Raw genomic sequence first — 24,239 nt, 5'->3', positions numbered from 1 at the left:
ATTTGAATCATACCCAAAAACTTTAAGTCAGGTTTCCAGTTCAGAATATTTAATTCAATACAGCTTCCATCACAAATCAATGTCACCCTGTTAACAAAACCAACAGTGGAAGAGAGTGGGGAAGACTTGTAAATCAGTTATAATATTAGCAAGAGAACAATATCATCTTTAAATCTTATCAAAATGAAATACTGATGGTTGCTAGTGGCTAAAAATACAACATTTCTGTCCCCTGGAGCACCAAATAATACCCAAAGGTGGTGTTAAAAGAGATTTGACTGACAGGCTAAGGAAACTCCCTTCACTGCAAACCTTCTTTGCTCCTGGCTAAATGGTTAATTGGCTGAATACATTCCCCTAATTACCTATTTTTGGCATAAAAGAATTCATGCATGCAAACAATAAACATTACGCTTTTAAGTTTATTCAGTTGGTCCTCCATGAGATTTACCTTCGGAGCTGAGCACATGGATATTACCTGATGGGTTCAACACAGAAACAAGAGTTCTTTTCAAAGCAGCCCACATGTTGATTTTTTGATATGCATATGATTCCCCCATATTATGGGGGGGAAATTGCTTTTGGATCCAGCAGGTGCTTTAAACTGAGGTTAATGAAACTGGGATGCACATATCTCCGTTTCTACCTCTCTAGTAAACAGAAACCACCTGCTCCAACATTGGAGTGTCATACAGCTCTCTGAGGCTTAGCCATTTATGAGGCAAGTCAACCAACAAACAGCTCCTTTGAGGACCTTCTATTGAGTAGAACAATGTCAGGTAGCTAAAAAACCAAGAACTACAACACGGGCCATTTATTATAAGTAGCAATTTATCACTTAGAACTCAACACATACTCTATTCAGATGTAAATCATTCAGACCATCAGTTCATTGAACCGTTCCCTGTTTTTCTTTTTAAAAAAATAGTGTGCCATATCCCTCCATCCACCCCCTGCTGGCAGAATTTCCTACAAAAAAAAATCCCCACGAGCCCTGACTCTGTTTTATCAATATAGGTCGGGAGAAGAAGGTCATATCTCACTGTGACCTCCACCTCCAAAGGATCAAGCCTGCATAGTTACAAGTTGTACATATAGCCAACAGTCCAGAAAAATGTAAGAAAGTCAATCTTCTACCCAACTGTACAAAATATAGTCTTCAGTCAGTTGTATTAGGGCTGCAAGATGGTAATTCTAGACTGCTCTTCCCTCCTCTCCCCTTCTGTCTCCTTCCCTGTCCTCTCCTCTACTTTTCTTGTCCAAACTGTTCTCATTCCCTTTTTCTAGGCTATTTTTCAACTTACCAGTCAAGCCTAGAGCAAGTCCTAGGATTTCTGTGCAACCAAGGACAAATACTGATTTCCTCTTGTTGGAAGGAAGCCAGAGCATCTGTCTCTTGCTAACCTTATACACTGTGATGGATATAGGCTTTTCAGTGTTCGGCCTTCTCTGCAGCAACATTCTCCTAGAACATCGACTTGTTCAATTAATTAAAGATGTATTGAGGTATCTAATTATCACAAATACTCTCAAAGCCACACTCCCTCTGGATTCTAGGCAATAATTAGGTGCACAAATGTATTGCAAAATGAATTGTATTAATCGCTTCTTCTAATTTTACTTCTTCTAATTTTAAAACCAGGCTCATCTTCTTCCAATTTAGTTTCCCTTAAAATATATTCAGTAGGCTGAACAAATAAGAGAAGGCTATAAGCCTGCTTGCATATTTTTGCCAACCTGTTACTATTTACCTTTGTGTTTTGTTCTGATCAAATATAAGCAGTAATATCCTTCATATAATTAACTTTATTGGGAAATGCTGAGATTTTTTTTTGCATGCAGGAAAACCTTCTAATGGAGAACAGAAATCTGGCCAAGGAATCTGAAGAGATATATTTATTTCACTATCCCTGTTATGTATTGAATGTATATAGTTGTGTTAAGCCCTGCTAAAGTAAAACTAATCTTTAGATGACCCTCATTGTTAGCTCCAACTCTTTTGTAGGGAAACTTTGAAGATTCATATTTAGGCAGGCTTTTTCAAGCATTATGATTGGTTAAGAACCTGTGGGCCTAGAGTATAAATTGCAGGCATTTGCCGGCTGTTCCTCAGTTCCAGTTTTGAGTCAATAAATGCTGTTGTAACTATGCTGGTCTAGTTCTTGCCTACTGAAGCCAATAGTCCTTACTTTCCCTCAAAATCTATCTGAACAGCTCAAGGAAACTGGCTCTGCTAATCAGTTACCACCTAGCAAAGGAATGTTTTATCTGTGATCAGACTGGGAAAGAATGAACTGAAGTTTGAAATAAGAATTTGTTGTTTATAAAGATCTCACAATGCTTTATCTCTAGATAACTACCATAGGCTACCAAAATGTAGGTTTTGTGTTTTATTCAGCAGTGGTGATTCAATTTATTCTGGCTCAGAATGACACATAAGTTCTTAAATAACATTTTCCTTCATTAAACCATAAATTCTTGTCAGTGAATTTGCTAGCAAGATTTAATGATATAATAAGCATCAGACAGTACATTTAATTAACATCAGAATTGTTTTCTAGATTCAGATTTCAATTATTTAATCTAGGTCATTATTTATTATTTTGGCAACTCAGTCCTCCATAAACAAACAACTTATCCTAGTGTAACAAATTCTTTTGAATTTTTATTCTTCTGAGTGAAGGGTAGAATGGCAGAATATCAAATAATAATAACAATAAAAAAGAACAGCAGAGGCATAAATTACATTCAACTGCAAATTAGATTTTAAAAAGTGTATTGCTGGTATCTACCATTTATACAGCAATCATTTTCTCCAAATATATAGTATAGTATAATCTTTATTGTCATTGTACTTAAATACAACAAAATATGAGAATATTCACTTAGCATATGCATAGGTCATAGGAAAAGAAAAACACAAAATACAACAAAACTAACCTAAACAAACAGAGATTTTCCCCCAAAAGGGATGGGGGAGAAAGAAACAGAGAGAGACAGAGAGAGAGAGAGAGAGAGAGATGGATGATGGATGGACAGATAGCTGTGATAGATAGATAGATAGATAGATAGATAGATAGATAGATAGATAGATAGATAGATAGATGATAGATAGATAGATAGATAGATAGATAGATAGATAGATAGATAGATAGATAGATAGATAGATAGATGATAGATAGATAGATAGAGGCAGGCAACTCTTCAATTGATTTTTTTTCCTTTTGCAAAGTGGCAAGATTGGAGAAGGAGGGATTAGAAGAGAGTAAGCAGGCACACAATCAGAATATATATGTAAAGCTGATACCGTCAGCCACAAAAGTGCTCAGCAAATAGCCTGTGCTTCCCTATTCTTTACTGTACTCTATTTAAATCCCTTCCACTCCAATCTCTCTGCTCTGTGAGAGAAAGGCAGAGAAGAGATTGCCTATAGAATTTGTTTAGCAGGGCTCTTCTTTTCCAGATGGTGAAAGGAGAAGAGGAGTTGCAGTCAGCATATGGAAGGGGAAGGAAGGCAGAGAAATGGCAGAATGATTTGGGCATCAATGTGGGTGGGGAACAGAGAACTGCATGGTGTTTCCTCTCTCTTGCTTTGCAAACCAGGATGAGAATGGTGCATTTGGATACATATGGAGGTATTGGTAAAGGGAGAAAGAGAGGAGGCATCCCTAGACCAGTGGTAGGTTCCTACTGGTTTGGATTAGTTCAGCCAAACCAATAGTTTGTCGACCTGGGTCGCTGGAACCGGCAGTGACTCAGGCCTGCCATGCCACCAATCTGGTTCTCCCGGCAGCGCTGTAGGCGCCACCATCTTGTTTTTTGCTTTTGCACATGCGCAAAGCAGTTTTAGTTGTACTGCACATGAGCGCACATCATGTGCATGTGGCACGTCCCTGAGCAAACTGGCAGTAGTCTCTGCTGGAACCCACCCCTGCCCTAGCCCAACATAGATACTGGATGGCAAGAAGAGAAAACACCGAAGGGTGGGAATTCACTAAGGACCCTGTTTCATGCAGCACCCAAGTGGAGCAAAGTGGCAAGGTGGCTTCCCTCATCCCAAACTAATAGCCAAAAGCCAACATAGGTTTGTCAAAAACAGATCATACCAGACTAATCTTATTGCATTCTTTGACAAAGTGACAAAAATTAGTGGACCAGAGGAATGCCGTTGCTATAGTTTACTTGGACTTCAGCAAGGCATTTGATAAAGTACTTTACTTTACTTTACTTTATTTCATATTTCTAAACCGCCCCCTCTCCCAGAAGGGACTCGGGGCGGTGTACAGTCAGGTTAAAACACAATGGAATACATAAAATGAATACATAAATACACAAATACTTAAATACTTAAATGAAGGAGGCTATAAAAAACTGTACCTTAAAGTAAAGCATTTAAAAACAATATTTAAAACGACCCCTAAAAATACCCCCAAAAAATTAAATTTAAATAGTTACCCAAGAGATTCCCAATTAAAAATATCTGCCAGGAGGTAAGATAAAACTATGAGTGGGCCAAGCTGGCTAATCGAAACAGGTGAGTCTTTAGTTTTTGGTCGGAAGGAGCAGAAGTCGGTGGTAGTTCTGATGTCGGGGGGGAGGTCATTCCAGAGGGTTGGGCCCATCACAGAGAAGGCTCTACTCCTAGGCGCCGCCCGTTGGCATTGCTTGGTGGACGGCACCAGGAGGAGTCCCTCCCTGTGAGAGCGAATTGGTCGCAGGAATGTGTGCGGCAGGATGCGATCCCGCAGGTAGCTAGGTCCTGTGCCATGGAGCGCTTTAAAGATGGTGATCAACACCTTGAAACGCACCCGAAAAACCACAGGCAGCCAGTGCAGCTCGCGCAGGAGAGGTGTTATGTGGGAGTACCTAGTACTCCCCGTGATGGCCCGCGCGGCTGCATTCTGGACTAGCTGTAGTCTTCGGGAGCGTCCCAGGGGAAGCCCCATGTAGAGGGCATTGCAGTAGTCCAGATGAGACGTCACCAGCGCATGAGTGACCGTGCGTAGGGCATCCCGGTCCAGTAGGGGGCACAATTGGTGCACCAGGCGAACCTGGTGGAACGCCCCCCTTGCCACGGCTGCCACATGGTCGCCCATCGACAGCCGGGCATCTAAGAGGACGCCCAAATTGCGCGCCCGTTCCACAGGGGGCAATTGCTCGCCCCCTATGGCCAGTGATGGTGTCAACTGGCTGAACCAAGGTGCCAGTAACCACAGCCACTATAACCTAAGTAGACTATAACCTACTACTAGATAAAGTAGAAAAATGTGGGTTAGATAGCATTACCACCAGATGGATAGATAACTGGCTGACCAACTGCACTCAACATGTAGCCTTCAATGGAACTGCATCTACATGGAGGGAAATATGCAGTGGAGTACCCCAAGGCTCTGTTTTAGGCCCAGAACTCTTCAACATCTTCATCAATGATTTGGATGAGGATATAAATGGGGAACGCATCAAATTTGTAGATGACACCAAGCTGGCAGGAATAGCCAACACTCCAGAAGATAGGCTTAAGATACAGAAGGATCTTGACAAACTTGAACATTGGGCACTATCTAACAAAATGAAATTCAATGGTGAAAAAAGTAAGGTTCTACATTTAGGCAAGAAAAATGAAAAGCACAGGTACAGTATATGTGGTACCTTGTTCAATAATAGTAACTATGAGAGGGATCTTGGAATCCTAGTGGAGAACCATTTAAATATGAGCCAGCAGTGTGCAGCAGCTGCCAAAAAAGCCAACACAGTTCTAGGCTGCATCAACAGAGGGATAGAATCAAGATCACGCGAAGTGTTAATACCATTTTATAATGCCTTGGTAAGGCCACACTTGGAATACTGCATTCAGTTCTGGTTGCCACGATGTAAAAAAGATGTGGAAACTCTAGAAACTCTAGGGGACTGGAGGCTAAAACATATGAAGAACGGTTGCAGGAACTGGGTATGTTTAGCTTAAGAGAAAGAAGGACTAGGGGAGACATGATAGCAGTGTTCCAATATCTCAGGGGTTGCCACAAAGAAGAGGGAGTCAAACTATTCTCCAAGGCACCTGAGGGTAGAACAAGAAGCAATGCGTGGAAACCAATCAAGGAGAGAAGCAACTTAGAACAGAGGAGAAACTTCCTGACAGAACAATTAATCAGTGGAACAGCTTCCCTCCAGAAGTTGTGAATGCCCCAACACTGGAAGTTTTTAAGAAGATGTTGGATAGCCATTTGTCTGAAACGGTATAGGGTTTCCTGCCTAGGCAGGGGGTTGGACTAGAAGACCTCCAAGGTCCCTTCCAACTCAACTATTGTATTGTATTGTATCCACTGCTCCTATCCAGGACCTTTACTCCTGCTTGGACACAGCAAAGACCCAGCATTTGTCTTGGAATGATACCCATCAGCTCCTTTGAATCCTCTCCTGACTAGATCCAAGGGGACTCAACGGAGTATCTTCCTGACTTTGTATGCCTTCCAAGTTGCATGCAGTTGGAATCTTCACTCCAATGCACTTGTAAAGAAAAAATGCCCACAAATGATTTTGCACATTGGCACCTGAATATTGTTTACAATGTGTATTCCACATAGTGTGCTTGCTTATTGTCTTCTAAACCCCCTTCTCTTCAATGAATGTAAACACAAATATTAATTTCCTTCTTGTTAATTATTTAGCACCCAGATGAGCACTGCAAAGCATGGAGGAGTAATTAAAAGGCGAGGGAAAGTTGGATGATCTTGTCAGTTTTGAACTGAAAGTACAGTTGTAGTCATGTGATTTGCTTTTTTTCAACACTACATTTTGTTGCTGGGTCCAATTTGGTCACCAAATGAAGACTACTCATAAAGCAGTATGCTGCTATAGAACCAACTCTGAATCAGTGACTTTTACCAAATTAATAAAATGGTTCAACAGAATAAGTTAATGCCCATGTTTGCTACTCCAAATGCATATTTGGAAACCAGATTACAGAGGCCAGAATTTCCCCTTTGTGACAAAGTTGTTAACATTAATGCAATATTTACAGTTATTACCCAGAGGACCTGTACAAGGCTCAAATATTCTGATCTTTGTTTCTGCACTAAGTTAGTGAAAGGAATAAAAATATGAACACTTGAGAGGAATTTTTTTTAGATTTTATATAGCATTTAAACTTATGTGGAATATGAGGGAAAGAATTGTACTGGACTCTTTCGTGAATGCTAATTTTCTTAGTTTTCATAGAAATAGTTCTTTTAAACACTGTAGTAACAAAACAAAACCAATCTTATAATTATACAACTTTGGTTGAAAAATTACTAGACAAATATCAAATCAAATAAGTTTTCTTAATTGTTCCACTTATTGAAACGGTGCAAGCATTGCACTAAAATGTTTATAAACATAGTTATTGTTTAAATGATTTCTACAGCCACCAATCTACAGACAACGATTCTAGGCAGCAAGTAAGGATTAAAACCAATCCCTTCCCAAACAAGTATCCAAAACCAAATGTCCAACATCAGAGAAATCATTCTAATTATGGGGGGGAAACCAATAAAGAACAATCAGCCAGCCAGTTTTTCTCAAACCTGATATATTATCCAAGAGTTTACATATGTAGCCTTTGGCCATACAAGAGTAATGGGCTGTATAATCCTTGCCTTTAGAATCTATAAAATCATTTTTGGCTTAGCATAATGCATGAAACCAATTATGATTTGTTCAATAAATTGTGGGGAAACACAGTATTGTGTACCTCTGCAGTGTCTAATGTGCTTCACACATGCAAGGCAATCTTCCCCCTCCATGTTTCAATAAATTGCTTGTTCTTGACATGGCTGACATTTGACACAACATAAATCTGAGAAAGGATGCCTTCTTTCTGATGGTGTACTGATTTTATAACTACAAAATAATAGCTGCAGCTATTCCATTTAAAAATTGAATGTAAACTTTTTTTTTAAAAAAAGAGGACATAATCCATTGAAGAGTCATTAGAAATGCATAAATAATTTAGCAGATGACCATGTTGGCAAACTATTTGCCGCAATACATTGTTATATGGCTCTCAAACTTGCAACCTGCAGATTGTTCTAGGTGACAAATGGTACCCAATGGAGTAGAATTGAAAAAAGTCAAGATGGCATTGACATACAAAAAATGGCATGGCTTTGATTACATGTTTATGGTGCCATCTTGACAGTGGACACCCATTCACTGGACAACAACAGGTAGAAACATGGATGACCTTGTGATGTGGTCTCAAACAGCCTCATTTGGGCTACCATCTTTTGGAGATCTCTCCTGCCACAACTCTTCCTTTTCTGTTGGCAAGAATTCTGTTCCCATATGAGGGAATGAACAGCCCAAGACCAGTTCCCATCCTGGCACAAAACTCTAAAATGAAGTGTTGTCTAATGTCAACCCTATAGAAAAACCAGATCAGGAAATCAACTCCGCTGAAGGGATAAATTTACTTTTATTGAAAACTAGCTGATAACCCAGAGTTGTCCAGGTATTTATTTATAGGGGAGAAATGTCCAGACCAAACGTAATTTCTAATGTTGGATTTTCCCTCTTACCACACACACACACACACACACACACGTATGTATGTATGTATGTGTGTGTGTGTGTTACAACCCCTGGTATGCCCAAATATGGGAGGGAACTCACTACTCCCCCTTTCGGTCTATCGGCTCACTGCAGGAGACAGGTTCGAATCCCAGCTGATGAGAGCAAAATAGCTTGAAATAGATCTATACTAGTCTCCCTTTATTTATTTATCAGCACAAATACAACATATATATATGTGTGTGTGTGTGTGTGTGTGTGTGTGTGTGTGTTGTATTTGTACTGATAAATAAAAAATAAAGGGAGACTAGTATAGATCTATTTCGAGCTAATTAGCTCTCATCAGCTAGCCATACCCTTGAACCTGTGCTGTTATATATCTCAGGCAGGAGTCTTAGCCACTAAGCCACAGGATCGCCTCCTTATCAGTTGAGCCAGGGAAATAAGTATATATTTGTGTTACAACCCCTGGTATGCCTAAATATGGGAGGAAGGTCACACTCCCTCTTTCTGTCCTTCGGCTTCATCACAGAAGACCATGCAGGCAGAAAACCATATAAAAGGCAACATTAAAAATAAAAATATGGTTTTTATATATATGCTGGTTTTGTTGTATTCGGTTCTTTTCCCGTGTAAGGTTGAGATTGTCTTTGCAATGTTTCGGCAGGATCTCACCTGTCATCTTCAAGCTGTGGGCTTAAAACCCGTGAAACCTACACCCGTGAAAATCTACGAAAACAAATTATGGGAGGAAGATCACTACTCCCTCTTTCTGTCCTTCGGCTTCATCACAGAAGACCATGCAGGCAGAAAACCATATTCTTATTTTTAATGTTGCCTTTTATATATATATATATATTTGTGTTGTAATTGTACTGATAAATAAATAAAGGGAGACTAGGATAGATCTATTTCAAGCTAATTAGTTCTCATCAGCTAGCCATACCCTTACTGGGATTAGAACCAGGGGTTAGTCATACCAGGGGTTGTAACACAAATACATACATATATATATATATATATATATATATATATATATATATATATATATATATATATATATATATATATATATATATATATATATATATATATATATGTATATATATATACACACACACACACACACACACACACACACACACACACAGGTCTTGTTGTATTCAGGATTGAGATTGTCTTAATCTTACAGGGAAAAAGACCCGAGTACAACAAGACCAGCACACGTACACCTATGAAAATCTACGAAAACACAAACACACACTCACACACACACACACAATTATTCAACCCCTCCTCCTCTGTCTTCCTATAGTTCAGTGAATTAGGGAGGTGTTCATTATTCTGGACTTTAAAAATGTTTCAACCCCATTGCCTGAGTAAAATTTCCTGCATATCTCACTCAAGATTATCTCATGTGTAACACTCTCTTTACTCTCTGTATCTGCTTCTATATCTACTCTCAGGTTGCCTTCCAATCTTCAAGTTGCTTTCGTATAAAAATAATCTAAAATTGAGCTAAATTTCCATGGCCATTTATTGAGAGACTAAAACATGACAAATTGAAGTCATAACCTGGTCTCCCTCTTTCCTCCGCCCTCTTAAAGAGAACAGCCAATATCATTTTTACATCAAACCAGATATTCATGTAATAGTTAATGAAAAATGCTGCCAGATAGGTGTCCAAAGTGAAAGGGGGGGGGAAGTTTTGTTTTGAAATACATCACTTTTTAATATACGACATATAATTTATTTAACCTTAATATATTTCTGTTTAATGAGTACTGTCATTCTCTTTGTCTTCAAAATAGTAGATTTTTGTTTTGATATCAAATAAGATATCAGTGTTATGGTCTTTGGGGTTAGAAATTAGTCCTCATAAAACCATATATAGGGGAGGAGGAAAAAAAAATCAAGGTGACAGCCATGAAGCCCTACCCATTTAATGTGTCATGTGCACAAATAATGATGATTTTAAAAGAATATGATTTCAATTGTGTAGTCACAGCCAACATCTTGTCTTGGTGCTCAAGTGACTCTTGTGAGCTGAAAGCCCTTATCTATTAAATGCCCCCCTCTCTCTCTCCTCTCTCTCCTCTCTCTCCCCCCCTCCCCCACCCCTGCCCAGGATCCATATAATGCCCAAGACTGTTCTAGCATAGATTTGTCAAAGCCTTCTGTAGAAAACAAAGCAAAAGTAGAGTTTCTTGTTGTATTGTGATAGGGTCAAACTCATCCCAGATTGTGTCCACCACATTGAAACACCTACATTGGTTTGGACTCTGACTGGGTAAATTCGGGCGAGTCGACGGGGATGAATCTTGTGGATACAATCTGGGATGAGTTTGACCCTGTGACCCCCGAGGGCATGAACAGGATTATGGGGAGACTCAATGCTGCCACTTGTGTGCTGGACCCGTGTCCCTCTTGGTTAGTTTCAGCTTCCCGGGAGGTGACACGAGGCTGGCTCCAGGCGATTACCAACACTTCATTGAGAGAGGGGTTCTTTCCCACCGCCTTGAAGGAGGCGGTGGTGAGGCCCCTCCTTAAGAAGCCTTCCCTGGACCCAGCTTTTTTAGCCAACTATTGTCCGGTCTCCAACCTTCGCTTTGTAGCATAGGTTGTCAAGAGTGTGGTAGCACATCAGCTTCCTCAGTACCTGGATGAAGCTGTCTACCTGGATCCATTTCAGTCAGGTTTCAGGCCCGGGTACAGCAGGGAGATGGCATTGGTTGCGTTGGTCGATGAGCTCTGGGGGGCCCGGGACAGAGGCTGCTTCTCTGTCCTGGTCCTATTAGACCTCTCGGCGGCTTTCGATACCATCGACCATGGTATCCTACTGCGACGACTCGGGGGGTTGGGAGTGGGGGGGGCACCGTTTTACGGTGGTTCTCCTCCTACCTGTCGGATCGGTCACAATTTGTGTTGACTGGAGGGCAGAGATTGAGCCCGAGGCGCATCACTTGTGGGGTGCCCCAGGGGTCGGTTCTCTCACCCCTCCTGTTCAACAAATATATGAAACCGCTGGGCGAGATCATCCATGGTTTTGGGGTACAGTATCATCAATATGCTGATGATACCCAACTTTTCATCTCTACCCCAAACCACCCAAACGATGCCCTCGACATGATGTCCCAATGCCTGGAGGCTGTGCGGATCTGGATGGCGAGGAACAGGCTCAGGCTCAATCACTCCAAGACTGAGTGGCTGTGGTTTCCGTCATCCTGATTTGTGCATCTTGTTCCATCTTTGATGATAGGAGGAGAAATGTTAGCCCCCTTGTCAGGGGAAAAAACGCCTGATATCTGAGATCAATGGACCGTGGCTGATTCCCTTCCGCATATCTTTTGAGATATTGAGAAAAAATAAAAGTCTTTAAAAGTATTCTAATTAATAAACAAACTTTAATAATAAAATAATAAAAGTAAATGAAACAGAAAATAACTAATTGTTACATTTTGATAATGAAAGCTCTGGTTGCCAAGTTGGCTGCCGAACAAAGAAGAAAAATTTTTGGAATGTGTAACCGCATGCGCAATAAATCACTTTCAGATAAGAACCTTTTTTTGTTTTATGACCTGCGCAATAAAGCTTTCTTAGTTTAAATCTTGAGTGTCAATTCATTCAGTTCAGGCCTAGCAAACTTTTTAACATCGTGACACCCCTCAGAGAAGGCCTGCAATCTGGGAGTCCTCCTGGACACGCAGCTTAGTTTATAAGATTACCTGATGGCCGTGACCAGGGGGGCCTTTTACCAGGTTCGCCTGGTACGTCAGCCTGCACTGGTTGCCGTTTGTTTTCCAGGTGAGATTCAAGGTACTAATTATGACCTTTAAAGCGCTCCATGGCTTAGGCCCAGGGTACCTGCAAGACCACCTACTGCCACCAGTAGCCTCCCACCGTCCAGTGCGATCCCACAGAGTTGGCCTCCTCAGGGTGCCGTCGGCCAAACAGTGTCGGCTAGCGACCCCCAGGGGGAGAGCCTTCTCTGTGAGAGCCCCTTTCCTCTGGAATGAGCTGCCCCCGGAGCTTCGCATAATCCCCGACCTCCAGTCCTTCCGATGCGCCCTAAAAAGTTGGCTTTTCCAGCAAGCCGGCCTGGCCTGTTAATTTTATCTAATTTTTTTAATGTTAGTATTATATTATTTGGGTTTGCTTTTTGGATTGTTTCTAATTTCCTTTTAACTTTTGTAATATGTGTTTTTTAATGCTGTACGCCGCCCTGTGTTCTTTGGGAGAAGGGCGGCATATAAATCCAATAAAACAAACAAAACAAACAATACATTCTTTGCAATATTTTGGGACCAACTTCATGATTTAACAGTTAGCAGAAGAAGGCAGGAGATGTATAAATACAAAATGAGATAAAATTGTCATTGGGCTGGGAATTACTTCTTCACCTGACATGCCTGATCTCTCCAACAGGAAGAATTACTTAATTATTTCAGGCAAAATTTAGGTAACCAGATTGTGAGCAGAACACATGCATTTTTTAAAAAGGAATGATTATAGACCTGGCTTCTGCTCTCCCTTCTTGGACAGTCTATCAGCTAATAATTGATACAAAATAAAACTTCCATTGCCTACTAAATGAATAATTTTCTTGATGGAACACAAATATATATATTTTCAGTTGAATAAGCATCAATGTATACAGCGTTCAGAAAAAAAACATGCACATAATTCAGAGACTTACCATTTACACAGATTTCATAAGTTTTGCAGAGATCATCTTCAAAGAGGCAGCCTAGGATGCAAAAAAATACACAATCAAAATGAGATCAGACTAGCTCAAACTATAATCTTTCATTTCTGGTTATAAAAATCAAGGCAAAGCAGAGATTAATTTCATATTAAAAATGCAAGCTAGACAGTGCTGAATGGGAAAGACTGAAAGGAAAAACAGAAACAGAAACCAGAATTCCTAGCTTTAAAAAATTCATTTTTTCAAACTATGCTTTCACAAAACATTTTCACTGTTACCCAGAGGCTTCACCCAACAACTTTGAGGAAACCTCTACATCTACTGTATGTCAGCAATACTTAGGGATGGTTTCCAAAAAGAACATACTTGAAGAAGTAGCAGCATAAAAACAATTCTACGTCTATGTCTATGTCAAGGATAAAGAGTCCCTCTTAATTAAGGACTTTTGTTTTTCAAAATAAGATGCCCAAAGCAGAAGATAAAGACATTCTCTCATCTCACCATTCTTCCCTTCAAATTGAATTTGGAGGCATATTACTCCTTAGAGATAATGTTGAATCTGCAAGGCTTAATTGTCCTGCCTTTCATGAATTTATCCAATTCCCTTTTTTTTTATTTATTTTACTTTCACTATGTTCAATACTGATGAATTCCACAAGTTAATGTCCTGAATAAAGTTCTTCAATCTTAAATCTCCTTCCAATCAGCTTCACTGGATGATTTATGGTGAGAGAGGTGCATATTTTTATCTTCTGCTTGTGAACACCCTACAATAAAAAATGAATGTCCTAAATTAAAAGGGATTCCATATTGTTTCTCAGATCCATGCATAATTGTATATACTGTACCTTGGTCATCTCCATAGTCTAAGATAGCCCTTTCTTGCCAAGAAGATGCTTGATCATTCCAATCACTTTGGCTACCTATATCTTCTTCAAATATGGCAACTAAACTATATGCAGTATGTGTAAATCCTCCCTCCAATGATTTGCAACTCCTGTGTATTAAATGGACATCTTCATGGAACAATCCACTATGATTCTGGTGTCTTTTTCTTCTATTATCAATCATTTGGTCAATTGAAGAATAAAGGAGTATTCCCCCAAAATTATTTTTCAATAACAATGCAAGAATCACAATTTCCAGTATCATACTTCCAGTAATTTCATCACTGGAAGAAGTTCCATTTTTCTCTTCCTAATTCTCAGGGAAGGAAGATTCGACTGAGTTTATGTGTTTATGCTTGAGACCACATTTCACTTCTTATACTAAATATTGTCTAAATATTCATCACATTTCACTTCTTATACTAAATATTGTCTTCCATTTTGCTATTGAGTCACCAGGTTTAAACAAATTGCTTTGGAGCACATGTGTAATTCAAATAATACCTTTTAATTTTACTCAGACACTTTTTGTATTAACATCTAGTAAGCAATCAATAAGCACAGGAAAAATTGATTATATAATGCTGCATTTTCTATCTGTCTACAAAAGTTAGCAATTACATGCTGATTAGAATGATGTATCTGATGCAATTAACTATAAGATATGTGTCCTGCATATCAAATTAATAAATGTGTGTATAGCAACTCCAATACTTGTTTTCAGAAAAGAGCAGATTAAAATGGCCTTAAAATCTCTTTGAAAATACAATATTTTAGTGGAATTTTTTATATAAAATAAAGCTGAATGTTGCATGTGTTTCACTCATCAGCCAAGGTCTATTATAAATATCATTTGATTTGGATTATAATTTCCTAAAACATTAAAATAGCAGATTTCATTTTAAACACCTAATCATTCATTGCAATTCCTATAATAAATAATATGAAGACAATAAATAATTTGAAGATGATAGAAGCATTATGTCCTGCAAATCCTCTAGCCGTTGCATGAATTACAAAAACCATATTTCGTCTTCTAACAAACAATCCCTTACAATTACCTTCCTGTGTAAAAAGAATTAAAAGTGAACCTAAGAAATAGCTTAAACGACATTAAACTACACAGTATTTCCAATTTTGTTCTTTAAAAAATGCTTTGGCGTGCAAGTGTTACAGATATCTATTTGTAGCTCATTAAAGCAACTCAGTCGCAAACTCTTTAAATCGCCAGCCAAATTTCCTGAGGAAAAATCACAGCTGTTTATAGAATTGCAGGCAAACTCTAGTAAATCTTTTAGAAAAGAATCCAAAGTACTTCAACCCTGGAAAACAGATTTACACTGGGATGGGTTCTGGCAGGCACTACTGGCGGTTCGCTCATGCACGTGCTGTGCGCGCGTGCTTGATGCGTGCTCCATGCGCATGCACAGTGTTATTAAAATTGTTCTGCGCATGCACAGAACTGAAAAACAAGATGGCGGCACCAACGGCGGTGCCCAGGAACTGGTTCAGGGGTGTGGCAGGTCTGGGTCGCTGCCAGTTCCAGCGACTCAGGCCACCAAACCACCACCAGTTCAGCCGAACTGGTCCGAACCGGTAAGAACCCACCACTGATTTACATATACACACAGTTCCTAAAGGAAAAGAAGAAAAGAAAGTGTCCTAAAAGCTTTAAATTATCTTGATAAGGAAGGAAAAAATGGGGAGAAGCAGGTTATCCATCCTCTTATCACTATAGCTCACTTAGGTGGCAATTCCCCCTTTTGATTCAGCTTTCAATCCTCTGTGTACTAAAGATGCATAGACTGATTCAATGCTTCAAATGTTTGCCTGTTCCCATCCTTTCTTCAGTAAGGATTTGTAATATGGTAGATGTAATCCTCAACATCTCACAATGACCCTGGTCATTTCCTCACTCCAAACTCTCCATAGCAGAAGGAGTAAAGGTGGCACATATTCAAATATTTCTGGCTGCCATAAGTAGTATATGCCATCTGCTCTTGTGAGTGATTCAGCGTTCATGCTCTTCAGAAGTTGAATAGGGAGAACACACTGTGCCTGTAACTTTATTTGGCATTTAGGTAGAGAAATGTTATATAACATTTATAACATTAACATTAAAAAATCCTATATGTTATATAGGCTCTTAAAAAGTACAGCTTAGTGAACAATTTCACACTAATAGTATATAAAATAATTATAAGGACTGGGGAAGGATAGGGTGCACATCTAGTTTTCAAGGAGAATTTTGTACAAGATTAACTGCAGGGCTTATATGTATTTATTTCAGTTATCCTTATTCTAGTGATACTCAAGATTAAATTACTGCAATGTATTTTGCCTGGATTTACCTTTGAAAGCTTCAGATAATTCAGACTGCCGCAGTCCAGAGATTTATCCTAGAGCAGAAAGACCTAATTCATGTTTTCATCACCACCTGGCTGGACTACTAGAAACAGGGCAACACCTTCAAAGGCCCCTCAGGATTTTCAGGTTGGTACAAAAAATAATAATACATGTGCTTCCTAGTACTTGGCTTCATGAACATATGGAATCAAAATATCTACCAAAAGAAAGGCTGAGCGCCAAAAAATTGAAGCCCTTGAACTATGGTGCTGGAGAAGACTGCTGCAAGTATCTTGGACTGCAAGGCGATCCAACCGGTCAGTCCTAGAGGAGATCAATCCTGACTGCTCTTTAGAAGGCCAGATTCTGAAGATGAAACTCAAATACTTTGGCCACCTAATGAGAAGGAAGGACTCACTGGAGAAGAGCCTCATGTTGGGAAAGATTGAGGGCAAAAGAAGAAGGGGATGGCAGAGAATGAGGTGGCTGGAAGGAGTCACCGAAGCAGTAGGTGTGATCTTAAATGGACTCCAGAGGATGGTAGAGGACAGGAAGGCCTGGAGGAACATTGTCCATGGGGTCATGATGGATCAGACACAACTTCGCAACTAAGAACAACCACAACCAAGAGAAGCCTTTGGGAAGCACATTAAAACAGAACTCTTCTGAAAGCCAAGAGGTAACTTGAGAGAGGGAGGGAGGGAAGGAACACAATCCAAGTACTTCTTTACCTTCTTTGTTCTATTTTTCTGCTATTCTTTTTCTTTCTTTTTTCCTTTTAGTTTTTTCTTTCATTTTTCCCTGATTCTTTTTCCTATTTTGCACTATTTTTGTTTGCCTTTTTCTTGTATTTAAATTTTTGATAACTTTACATTAAAAAAAATCCTTTCAAAAGGTCTATTTAATTATATCACAGCATGGTTTAAGTGCCATAATTTTGAGACCATCCTTAAAATTCATTATGTTTTTTACTGCATGATTGTGGCAATTTAGCAATCGCATTTAGACTTATATACCGCGTCATAGTGCTTTACGGTATTCTCTAAGCGGTTTACGGTGTCAGTCTATTGCCCCCAACAATCTGGCTCCTCATTTTGCTGAACTCATAAGGATAGAAGGCTGAGTCAACCTTGATCAGGTCAGGATCGAACTCCTGGCAGTGGGAATGCAGAGTTAGTCTTTGCACCACACAGCTCTTTAAAATTTAATAATCTAATCAATTCACCAATGCCTAAATGAATGGTTTCTCAGTAGCCTGTTCAGTGAAACAACTGGTTAACTCCAGCTTTAACTTACAGAGCAAGTTTTCACCAAGGATTATTAAGCAAGGTTGTGGGGGCGGGAATGAGGGTATTGTTATTATTATTTATTTGGATTACTTCAATGCATTTATATAGAACTGCCCTTGAAGACAATCCCAAAATTTCAATTTGTCCCAAAATAGCAGAGCACATAGTAATAAGAGCCCCTAATGTCAGGGTTCCAAAAAGCATCCCCCCCCCCAAAAAAAAGAATCCGGGGCAAGAGGTTCCTCAAAATTCCAATTTATTAAAAGAGCCATGTTGGCACATCTGGGAAAAACCGAATCTGAAATCTTCCAGTTTTCCCCATCCAGTTGAAAGTTCAAGATCCTGACCCAACACCCACAAGTTCATCACATGGTCCAATCTTCCACTGCCACGAAGACAGATTCCTCCCATCCAGATCTGGCCAGGTACAGATACAAAGATGACCTTGGATTTCTAAGAAAAAATGTTACAGTATTATGACTACAGATCACCCAACTCCATTTAATGCCCACTCCCAATTTTCCACAGTAAAAAGTATGGCAGGCCTAAAATCCAAAAAGATTTGCAGGTCTGGCACTAGGATTGTCCATATGATTCTTCTGTTGTGTGAGCTGCAATGGCTTCTAGTTTCTTTCCGGGTATAATTCAAGACGCTGATCATCACCTTTAAAGTCCTTTATGGCACAGGGCCAGACTATCTGTGGGATCGCCTTTCCCTAAGGACATCCCACCAGATAGGGTGGCCATGCTCCTAATCCATTCCCCTTATCTGAGCTAGAAAGCAATCCTTTTCTGCACACCCTTCCCTCAACTTCAGCAGCCCTCTGAGCCTTTTAGCCTTCTTCAAGGGTTTGAAGACTTGGCTTTTCTCCCACTCATTGGGAGAAAACTAGATAATCACACTAAAATGGATCAGTGCCATGGTTTTGTTGTTCTTTTTAATGCTTTAATCAGTGGAGTTGTATAATTTTAAAATGATTCTAGACATTTTTATTTTGGTGGGGAGCAACCCAGAATTAATTGAAATAATATACATTTTAAATAAAATAAATAAGTATATTTATTACAACCCTCCTTCAAAAGACTCTGGTGATTACAACGTTGGAGGTTTCCTCTACAGCCAAGCTGATATAGGGGATGGCTTCAAGTTATTATTATCAGAATCAAAGCATAAAGAGTTAACTAAGTTTTACCCAACAAGGTAATAAATAAATACAATATAAGAGGTTTCAATTTTCCATACTATAGGCTAGCATATATAGCTTGTATATTATATTCCATGTTTACTTGCCTAGAGTTAATATTTTAAAGTATAGCCACAATATTATATAGCTAGAGCAAAACCATGTTAGCCCAATATATGACCGCTGGACATACCAGCTCCTGGTTTGAGATATGTGCCAGGTACCGAATTGTACAGAAAAACAAGATAGGAATGCCAAGAAGATGAGAACTGAAGGGGGCTGCAGAAAATGGGTGATTAGCAACACAAATCTAACTAGTCCATTTTAGCATTTAAGTAGAATACAATATAAGATGCAATCTCTTATAAAGTAGAACACTATATAGCTTATAAAAGACATATTATACATTTATATAGGATAAAACTATTTAGTATCTTAACATATAGACAGATTAACCTGCAAAGGGCCTCTTTCTCTCTTCATATCTTTCTCTGCTTGAGAACAGAACTAACAAGGGAAGCAATTAATCTGTTATCAAGTCTCCATCAACAAAGGGAATAGTCATGCCTGGCCTTGACTGGGTTCAAGAATGTATATAATTCAAACCTACTTTGACATCTCCCTATCTCAATGTTGTTTTACTTAATTAAGTAACTTTCTCGAATGTTGCTTTTGCTTAATTGGTTTCTCTCTCAAATGTTGTTTTTATAATTCTTGTGTAACAAGGTAACTGGTCAAAGGGATGAGATCTCAAGCTTTTTCAAACAGCTTTCTAATAAAATACTTGTACAATACTTCTGGTTGATCCAAGTATTGTGTGTAGTTGTTACACACACTAAGAAAGAAAAACAACAAACTGACTACAAGAGGAATTAAACTCCTATCAGCAATAAAATAAAACAAGTAACTCATGTCATTGATTTCTTTTAATAAATCCAAAAAACCCCCACAATTTCTCTGAATTTAACACACTTAAACATCTATTTGGAATATTCTTGGATTAAAAGAAAAGAACAGCAGTTTTTATCATGATACCACAGTAGTATATTTTGTGCTATACCTCCAGTAGCAAGACACCAATGACAAATTTGTTCTATTTTCCAGAACAATTTTGTGTCAGCAAAGGTCACAACTAAGCTCTAGGTTTCTGCTTAGATAGTTTATTAAAGTACAAGAGTACTTGATCAGAAGCATTTTTTTCTAAATATATGATTTTATAAATTTGTTTCTAAATTTATTCTAGGGATAAGTAAGTATATTTTCAATATCATTACCACTAAAATGATCAACATGCAGTTCTCTTTTTATTGAATATTTTGATTCAGGCATGATAAAGGTGGGTATTATATTCTTTGCCGCCTTCATTCACACGAGCAGTGGATTATGAATAACTGAAACTGTCTACAATAGCCTTGTATAAAAATAAATAGTATAGGACACAGTATTCCTTTTAACAGGGTAGTACAGCTTCTGGTAAGAGGAGTTTCAGCAAAAGTTTGCTCCACAAAATTCTTTACCAAAAGATGAATTGCTTCTCTAAAACAGGAGTCTCCAATTCCCAGTCCACATCCTGTTACTGGTCCGCAACCCACTGGGAACCAGGTTGTGCAAGTGGCAGGCAAGCATGTGAAGTTCCATTTGCACATGTGGGGAATTAGGTTGCACACACACAAAACCATCCCCTTCCCTCTGCCACCGCCACCACCTGATACCACTGCTGCTGCCAATCCGCAGAGCTGGAAAGGTAGATACAGATACAGATTAAGAAAGTTGGAAGGGACCTTGTAGACAGTGGTGGTTAAGAAACTTAACAACCAGTTCTCCCATAATGGTGCAAACTGGCTGAATCCCACCACTGCTTGTAGGTCATCTAGTCCAACCCTCTGCCCAAGCAAGAGACCCTACACAATTTCTGACAAATGGCAGTCCAATCTCTTCTTGAAAGCCTCCAGTGATGAAGCTTCTGCAACTTCTGAAGCAAGCTGTTCCATTGCTTGATTGCTCCCACTATCAGAAAATTTCTCCTTATTTCCAGGTTAACTCTCTCCGTGTTCGGTTTCCAACCATTATTCCTTGTCTGGCCTTCAGGTGCTTTGGAAAACAGGTTGACCCCTCTCCTCACTGTGGCAGCACCTCAAATATTAGAACACTGCTATCATGTTTCCCCTGGTTTTTCTTTTCACTAGACTAGCCATGCCCAGTTCCTGCAACCATTGACCGTATGTTTTAGCCTCCAGTCCCCTAATCATTCTAGTTGCTCTTCTCTGCTCTTTTTATAGAGTCTCTATATCTTTTTTATTGTGTGGTGACTAAAACTGGATGCAGTACTCTAGGTGTGGTCTTACTAAGACTTTATAGAGTGGTATTAGGACCTCTGCTCTAAAATACCCACATCCAAGGGTAGGCTGCTGCAGGTTCACACAGGTTCGGGAGAACTTCTACCTAAGAGTCAGCCCAGTTTGGAGAACCCACAAATCCCATTCCTGGCTGGCCTCACCCACCCTGCCCCACCCCTCTCACACCATTCCTCCCAGGAGTCCCCATGTGACTTGTTTGGGATGCCAGGTAAGTAAAGGGCCTGTGCAGAGGCTCGGGGAGAGCGAGAAACGAGCCATCCAGAAGTTCTGGAAGGCCAGAAACAGGCCCATTTCCGGCTTCCGGAGAGTCTCCAGAGTTGGGGAAGGCCATTTTCGCCCTCCTGGAGGCTCAAAGAAAGCCTCCAGAACCTGGGAGAATAAAAAGCAGGAGGCTGACTAGGCCATACCCACCATGGCCACACCCACCCAGCAACCGGGCAGAGAACCCATTGCTAAAATTTTTGAAGCCCACCCTTGCCCACATCTCTTTGTTCTATAACTCATTTCTCCTTTTTCTCACCTCTTTCCAACCTCTGACATCCCCTTGCCTGCTGTCCTCATAAAGAAATATTCAGGTTTTGCTTGCATTCATACTCATCCAGTAATCTATCATTTCATCGCAGCATGAAAAACTGTTCTCAGCATGAACCATCTGGCTCTTAGACCTTCCAGAACAAGATTCCTCCTGTCTGTCTGTCTGGCACATTCGCTTTTTTGCCTTGAAGGGTGAGGTTTTTCACTGATGCCACTAAAAAATATACTATATCTGCCTTGTACTTAAATTCCCTACAGAAGTAATGATTTCCATCAAATAATTATAAAATAGATGAATACAAATATATAAATATAGAACAATATGATTTCATTCTGTCCTCGTTTTATTCTTTACCACATTCATATCACGTTTATACTTATACCCTGTTTTTCTGGCAATCCCAGACAATAGATATATGTTTATCTTGGTAGTCATCTATTCTACAGAGGATTAGGTATTTTCGTTTCAATGTCTGCTGTTATTTACTTTGAAACTATCTGCTGGGGTCAGGCAGTATCATACTGCTGGGTCTTTGGCATAAAGTAGAATATTTGCCATATATTTCATTAAAACTTTGCAGAAGGATGCTTAGTTTTATGTCTTGAATATGAACAGTGTGATGAAGGTAGCACTGCTTTGCTCCATTCTGCTATAAGGGTGGGTTTTCATTTGGCAGTAAGGCTGCTCCTATTTTTATGCCTGTATCTGACTGAGTTCTTGTACTTTGTCCAGCAAGAAAACATGCTTAAAATGCAGTATTCGTGTATCTTAAAAGGCCTGCGGGAGATAAATTGCATTGCATTTACAATCTGCTCTGAAATGCTAGAGTTGCCCCATTAGCTAGCTTCATACAGGTGAGCATGACTTGGCTGAGCTTGATATATGATTGCTCCTTAATTAAATCAATGAAGGTAGAAGTAACAGCTGACAGCTGAAGGTAAAGCAAAAATCTGTTACAGTATTAAAGAAGGAAAATGGGGAGAGGAGACTTGTCAGAATCTTCTATGTACAAAATAAATGCACAAATCATTGCAAAATATTGAAGAATTAAATGGATAAGTCAAAGTGGACTCTGCCTTATCTTTGAACCATGAAGTAAAAATAAATATTTGTTATCCACCAGAAATTTTTTTCACTTCTAATGTGTGAGGGGTGGGAGAGGGAAACAAATCATGTTTTTAAAAAAACCAATTATATTTATGGTCCTATTAAATAACATGCAGATATTCTTTATCTGGCCTAAAAGCATATTTTCCTGAATTAAATATGCTTATGTTCAATTAATACAGTGTATTCATTATTGGAGGTTATCGTTAAAAAGATGAAATGCATTTGTAATTCAATGGAACTACATCTACATGCATCTTTGTGGATGGAAGCATGCAGAACCTCAAGGTTCTGTCTTGGGCCCAGAACTCTTCAACATCTTCATAAAGAAACTAGGCAAGAGAATAGAAGGGGAACTCATCAAATTTGCAGATGACATCAAACAACACCCTGTTGAATTGCTAACACTTTGGAAGATAGACTCAAGATTCAGAAGGATTTTGACAAGGTATGAACATTGGGTTTTATCCAGCAATAGGCAATTCAGTGGTGAGAAAAGTAAGATCCTACCTACCACTAAAAGTTAATGGCTGGTGACCCCACAAGCGTCCAAAACAAAGATGGCAAGACACCATCAACAAAGATATACAAGACGCAGGCATGTGCCCTGGAAACAGTGGCATTCAGTGATCCGAAAAGCAAACCCTGCACCAGCGGGAATACACTGGGGGAGGGAGAGGAGGAGGAGGAGGAGGAGGAGGAGAAAGAGAAAGAGGAGGAGGAGGAGGAGGAGGAGGAGGAGGAGGAGGAGGAGGAGGAGGAGGAGAAGAAGAAGAAGAAGAAGAAGAAGAAGAAGAAGAAGAAGAAGAAGAAGAAGAAGAAGAAGAAGAAGAAGAAGAAGAAGAAGAAGAAGAAGAAGAAGAAAAGAAAAGTCGACCCTGCCCTTGGACAAGAAAAATCAAATGTATTGATATAGACTAGGGAATATTAGCTCAACAGTAGTAAAGTAAGTAACAAAGAGAGGGATCCAGATGTCCTAATGCATCACTATTTATACGTGAGCCGTCAGTGTGCTGTAGCTGCCAAAAAATCCAATCCATTTCTGGGTTGCATCAACAGAGGAACAGAATCAAGATAACAAGAACAAGTACTAGTGAGACCACAGTATTGCATTCAGTTCTGATCATTACAATGCAAAAAAAAAGATGCTGAGATGCTAGAAAGCATGCAGAGAAGAGCAACAAAGATAATAAAGGATCTGGAGGCTAAATCATATGATGAAAGGTTGAGGGAGCTAGGTACAACTAGTCTATCAAAGAGAAGGATTAGGGATGACATGATA

The 24,239-nt window shown here is 39.4% G+C and overlaps 1 protein-coding gene across 1 annotated transcript in view; it reads right to left on the bottom strand.

Moving 5' to 3' along the window:
- PTPRN2 (protein tyrosine phosphatase receptor type N2) overlaps positions 1–24,239 on the bottom strand; it is a gene marked incomplete at its 5' end in the record, with an annotated part of 788,338 nt that overhangs the window by 718,186 nt on the left and 45,913 nt on the right. The window contains one exon of the mRNA XM_081933438.1: positions 13,244–13,294. Within this exon, the coding sequence (XP_081789564.1) occupies positions 13,244–13,294 (51 nt within the window). The remainder of the gene's footprint in view (positions 1–13,243; positions 13,295–24,239) is intronic.

The sequence above is a fragment of the Natrix helvetica genome, assembly GCF_964273705.1.
Source record: "Natrix helvetica genome assembly, chromosome: Z".
Classification (NCBI taxonomy): Eukaryota; Metazoa; Chordata; class Lepidosauria; order Squamata; family Natricidae; genus Natrix; species Natrix helvetica.
The sequence above is the reverse complement of the archived record's forward strand: the minus strand, read 5'-3'. Positions and strand labels throughout refer to the sequence as shown.